Here is a 6,349-nt window from a genome sequence, read left to right on the forward strand (position 1 = left end):
GCTCAGTTTGGAAAAAATACAAATATAAATATGTAGAGTATAAAACCTTATATTTTATATGTATTTATGTTGTACATATTTGCATTTATACTCTTTCTAAACTAAATATAAAATGAAAAAATTATTTATCCACCTAACAAATCATATCATTTACCTGGATAAGTTATATCATAGACCCAAAAAAATAAATTAATAAATAAAGAAAAGCATATGCTGAAATGCAGTTAAGAGAGGAACTGGTCGTGCATTGGGTTTGTGTGGTCGTTTTTTCTCTCTATCCTGTGTGTGCACGCGTTTTTCAACTAGTAGAACAAGTTTCAAGTTTTTTTTTTCAGTAACTAAATGGTAATGATTAATGAATAACTGCAGTTTTTCTTCTTCATTTCTTATGCAATCCATGTTGTATAGCATTCAGTCATTTACATCCAATTCCAAGTGACTAGTAGGATGATTACGACCTAAAATAGGAAGGAAACAAACGGATTCATGGACGAGAAACTTACTTTTGGCAAACAAAATGGTGAATGAAACCTTTAAAAAAAGCACTAATTCTTGCTTTTACGTCTTACACTGTTGCTACACTAGTGAGGAAATATACATTATACACTAATTCTCAGGTCCATAAAACGATGGATACAAGTAGTGATTGACCCCCTTACTACATTAGTCCTAAGGCCCAATATCTAATAACAAGGGAGATTGGTAGAGGAAAGCAAAAGTGGTTTCAAATGATGGTTCCGCTGGGTATCAAAGCATCCTTGATTACAGTGACGATTCCACTCTTGATGAAATACCCATCTGTTTCTCTTGCCGCTTCTAGAACGCTGTCACTGTTAATGATCTGCAACAGCAGTACAGTACTCAAACTATATTCCAAATCATAGTGAACTAATCAACGTTAATACCATGAAAAACAAGCAACTACTAAATAGCTATATGTTAATAATAAGAAAATCGTCAGTTGATTCATTATTTTCTTCTTGTTTCCCCACAAAAATTGGGAATGCTAATTTAGATGTTTGATTGGCAAAACAACTACTGCTGTAAATCCAGAAATGCGGGATAATACAAAATAATTCATAGGAAGATGAATCAGATGCACAAACCTTCACATTGTCCCCAATGCGAGCATTCTTGTCAATAATTGCTCTCTTGATGTGGGTATTCCTTCCAATACCAATTGGTACACTACCTTTCGCAGCCAGAAACCTCCTGTCGGCATCCGTCTAGAGAATACAGAAAAGAAAACCATAAACACTCAAATTTAACAAGGCAAAACTATTCACTGTGCTTGGTCAATTCTAAGTCAGAAAGGAAGTGCTAAGCGGCTGGTTCTGACTGGAAATAATTACCTCATAATAGTCTGCTCCCATCAATAATGTGTCTTCTATAATTGCACCTTCTGATATGCAAGATCGGAGCCCAACAACAGAATGATGAATTTTGCAATTCTGCAGAGGGAATAGAATAAAGATATGGACATGTGCTTAGCCTTATATCCATGAACTTAAATGCATTTGGACATTAAAAAAACAAGATAATGATGTGAGCACATCTACTTCAGAATATAAATAGGGATGTCTATCTGTAACCAGCATACCTTAATCACACACCCCTCACCAATAACACTATCTGTAACATCAGCGTCAAGCATTTTAGAAGGTGGTAAATATCGAGGTTGTGTATAGATTGGAGATGAACGATCATAGAAGCTGCATTAAAGTTCAGGTTTATCAATGCCATGAGATTGGGAATAAAGCTACTGGCATAGAATATTTAACCAAATGAACGATGTAAAACGTCTTTCTTGATTTTTATTTGTTGTACTAACCTGAAATCTGGAATTGGTTTTTTAGTTATCCCTAAATTTGCATTATAGAAAGCTTCAATGGTACCAATATCTTCCCAATAACCATCATATAAGTAGGCTTGCACCTGTTGAAATTAGAGTAGCAATAAGATGTCAGGAAATGAGGAAATTTGACAATAGCAATGCAGAGGATCAAATTGAGGTCTGAGGCAGCATACTGAGAGACACAGAGAATCACCCCTTGGCAGATACTTATCAGTCAAAAACAAGATGCATGGCTATAATATATATATATATGTGTGTGTGTGTGTGTGAAAATTAGACATACCCTCATTCCAATTGAAGTTGCACCTGGAATAACTTCACTTCCGAAATCATTGGCTCCAGGAAACTTCTCACGGAGTAATTGCAGCATAACATCTTTGCTGACAACATATATTCCCATGCTTGCAATGTAAGGCATCTCTTTAGCTCTCTCATCATCAAGTCCTAAGATAGTTGTATCAACCTGGAACAATAAGAAAAGAAATACACCTTTAATTTGTTCTGTCAACAACTTGTATTTTAGAAATAAAATAAACATGACGCATTAGTGATAAGAAAGCACAAAAAACAAATTCATGAATATGTTGATCCTTTTGGCAGAATGTACCTTCATTGCTTTCAACTGCTCCCCCTTGGGTTTTTCTGCAAATTCAATTATGCGTCCTTCTTCATCAATCTTCATTAGGCCAAATGCAGTGGCACGCTTTTCATCCATTGGTAGTGCTGCCACAGTGATATCTGCATCAGTTTCTCTGTGTGCCTGTATAAACTTCTCATAGTCCATACGGTATAAATGGTCTCCAGCAAGAACTAGGAATTCCATAACATTGTGTTCCTCAAAGAGCCACAAGTACTGCCTTACAGCATCAGCGGTACCCTGTGGAGTATGAAACCAAGTTTAATATGATTTGGCATCAAAAACAAAAATTGGATCAGATATAAGCGTAAAAAGTAATACTACGTAATTACCTGGAACCAGTTTGGGTTCTCTGGGCTCTGCTGTGCAGCAAGAACTTCAACAAATCCTTCATTCTTGTACCCTCCCATGTTACTGGCATATGCCCGAGAAAGGTGGCGATTAAGCGATGCTGAATTGAACTGTGTGAGAACATAGATCTTTGATATATTACTGTTCAAGCAATTGCTGACAGGAATATCAATCAGCCTGTAATTTGCTCCTAAAGGAACAGCAGGCTTTGCTCTCTTCTTAGTAAGAGGGTAAAGACGAGTTCCTGCTCCACCCCCAAGTATAATTCCCAGAACACTCTGCAGAGAATTACAAGCATAGTATCAAATACTCCATCCACCTTATAAGAAGAAACACTGATCCAAATAAATCCAGGTGAGAAAGGATTCTAAAACTGAAATGAGACATAAAATTAGAAGACTCTGAAAGCCTCATTATTGGTAGAGGTACGGAAATAAGTGTTCTCCAAATATCTAGGCAGAAACCAACGTCATGAATCCACACAAAAAAATTAGATCTAACAGTTGTTTTGATTTAGGCAACAGAAAACAGTATTTTTTTATATCAAGAAGATTACACAATCGGCACAGCCGCTCAATATCATAGCTCAAGAGTCAAGAGTCCCCAAAGTTGGGCATCTACATACCTGGAATATCAAGAAAAAGAGCCACCAACCAAAAGACCATGCAAAGATTCTTATTATTAAAAGAAACGCAATAGCAATCAAATTGGTAATTGAAAATTATAACCCCAGTTTCACATCAATTACTCTAAACCCCAGAGCAATCATGTGGATCATCTGTTGTTATTTTTCAAATCACAGACAATGTTGCCAAATTCCCAATGCAGATCTTAATAAAAACTTGAATAGATAACGAATGGAGCCAACTGCAGAGTATCTGCCTTAGGTAGCTCTGCAGAAGTATACTTAACCACCGAACTACTGCTTAAAGATCAAACTTATATGTTATTAACAAAGGAAGACAAAGTGATAAAGCACACATTGAAACAAAAAAGAAAAACAAAATACACATTACAGAGACCCAGATCATTGAAAGGTTCAATTCTTGCAACACTTTAATCTTATTGTTAACAGCATTTCCACCTAATGATCATTGAAAGATTCAATTTTTAGTGAAAACCTTAAAACAATTCTAAAAGTTGGGTCTAGTAATACCAATCAACCTCGAAACTCAAATCTAACAAAGAAGCAAAAGAAAGAGCAGCAGATCAGCTATACTGTTCAAACCAAAATAATACACGAATTATATAAACCAAGATAAACCATTCACAGTTTAAAACTTCAGTCCTTAAAATACTTTTGATCTTTTTCTTAACAGCATTTGCATCTACAGATCATTCAAAGGTTAAATTTCCAAAGAGAAATAATAAAGAAATCCAGAAACTCAAACTCAAAATGTAACCGTACAAACAAGTAAAACCAAACCATACACAAACACAGGCAGACACAGAAACAGACTTACTCGGCTTGCATCAGGATCAAGACAAGTCTGGGAACCCTGAGAGTCGGAAACCGCTTTAGGAGAAACCAAGATAGGAATTCTAGCATTGAAAGATGCTTTGAGACTTCGGAGAACGGATTTGAGCGGAATCTTGTCACCGGAAAGGTCAGATGAAGAAGAGGAGAGGCTCTGGTTGATGGGTTTGAGGAAAGGTGAAGTGGGTCTTGTGCTGGTTTTCTGAGTGATGAGATTCGACGACGGAATTCGAGTCACTCCTCCTACTGCTGCCATTGCCATTGAAGCAAAGCTCTCTTTGTATTGTTTTTTATTAGAGAAGCAGTTTTCGCTTAGTCTGCTTTCTTGCTTCGACGACGAAGAAGGAGATAGAAAGCCAGAGAAGGGTGAGGAAGACGATGAAAGACGCCAAGCAGAGAGAGACATTTTTATATGTAGATTTTGATCGTCGCAGACCTCGAGAAAAAATATGGAGCTGATTTTAAACAAAATTACCAAATGAACCAAAGCATGTTTGGGAGTGCTTTTGACTGCGTATTGGGAATTTTGTACCGGAACCATGAGTACAAATACAAATACAAATATGTAGAGTACATATTTATACTCTTTTGAAACTAAGTTATCATTAAACATTTTGCGCAAGGGAAACAACCTCAGAAGTGCCGAAAATAAGTACTTGCCTAAATGTTAAGCTTATTTTTAAGGGTTTATTTGGTTTGCAGCCGGAATTAAAATAGGAATCAAAATCAAAATCAATTAAAATGGTTTATTTTCATAATTTGTTTGATTCAAACAGAAATGAAAATACAAATTAGGATCAACAAAAATTAGACTTCATTCCGAAAAATGGGAGAGAATTAACTATTCCCTCAAATGGGGGAATGTCATTCCACCGTAAATTGAAAATGGAATTCTGATTTTATCCAACCAAACAATTGGAATAAAAAACTGATTTGATTTGGAAAAGTGGCCCACAGTTCTATTAATTGAACTATGAGTACCTTTAACCACAATGGTTTTAAAAATACTTGTACTACCTTTAAGCTACAGATACATCACTGTTTTTTTAGAAAATAGTGCGGTTGATAATACATTTTTCTTTTTTTTGTTTATAATGTAAAACATTTTCTAGAGCAACAACAACCTCACAAGCCGCAGTTCCGGGAAAATGTTAAATTTGACATTGTTCCAAGCTATGCCTTCCTGGTTTTTAAGACATATCTTGAAATACTATTTTTTATATATAAAAAAAAAATCGAATCCAAACAAACACTATTTTTTCGATGCGGTACTGACGTAGCGCCGTGTTTTGAAACAACGGCAACGATGCCAAACAGACGCTAAATAAGCATTCTTGGTGTTTGTCATTAAATGGGTTATGGGTCCCATTTTGATTTAGCGGTTGGATACTGCAACCACGAGTCCTCTGGTAAATAGAACAAGAGGATCGAGTTGTTGTACTATTTTCTCGTAAATAGAACAAGAGATGAGGGTAATATGGGCAGAAAAAAAAAATCAACATTAAATGGTGTCTCCCGTATTTTTGTGGTACTCGTTGCAAGGCAATAAAAATAATTATGAAAAATCCAAATATTCCATGGATGCTTGGAAAGATTACCATCACGTGCGTGACGGCACCCACACAAGCAAGATCTGTCCGCAAAACCGTCCCCAGCTGGCCCCCGCAAGGAGATACGGTTCAGGGTATTAGGTGGGAGGAATCACGTGAGAGGGGCCCCACTCCTCGGTCGCAGGTGAATATATGGCCGTGAATGTCACTTCAACAATAAATGATTAAGGGAAAGGCTTCTGTCGTTAGTCTGCTGCATCTCAAAAACTAATAAAATCCTCAGGCGCAACTCTAAGTAGCCACGTGGCGATACGGTGTAATTTGATGATACAATGAATGCGCTCTTACTCTAGCAAGTAGTAAGCCACGAGAACCCTTCTGTGTCTGTCAGTCATTGGCTGAAATTTTCAGATTAAAAACTGTAAATCATTTTTTATTTATTTATTGTACTTCGAGGCTCGAGCCAACAGCAGGCCAAC

General features: G+C 36.5%; 1 protein-coding gene across 1 annotated transcript; it reads right to left on the reverse strand.

Moving 5' to 3' along the window:
* Positions 1-503: 503 nt before the first annotated feature.
* On the reverse strand, positions 504-4,796 carry LOC148874910 (glucose-1-phosphate adenylyltransferase small subunit, chloroplastic/amyloplastic). The gene is made up of 9 exons (XM_088963859.1): positions 4,307-4,796; positions 2,825-3,121; positions 2,463-2,732; positions 2,139-2,318; positions 1,832-1,935; positions 1,601-1,712; positions 1,353-1,451; positions 1,107-1,226; positions 504-841 (listed from the first exon to the last, which is right to left on the reverse strand). The coding sequence occupies exons 1-9, from the start codon at positions 4,724-4,726 to the stop codon at positions 725-727; spliced, it is 1,719 nt and encodes a 572-aa protein (XP_088819985.1). The 5' UTR covers positions 4,727-4,796; the 3' UTR covers positions 504-724.
* Between the last annotated feature and the right edge of the window lie 1,553 nt (positions 4,797-6,349).

The sequence above is a fragment of the Nelumbo lutea genome, chromosome 1, assembly GCF_056320005.1.
Source record: "Nelumbo lutea isolate HS-2025 chromosome 1, American lotus-T2T, whole genome shotgun sequence".
NCBI classification, from domain to species: domain Eukaryota; kingdom Viridiplantae; phylum Streptophyta; class Magnoliopsida; order Proteales; family Nelumbonaceae; genus Nelumbo; species Nelumbo lutea.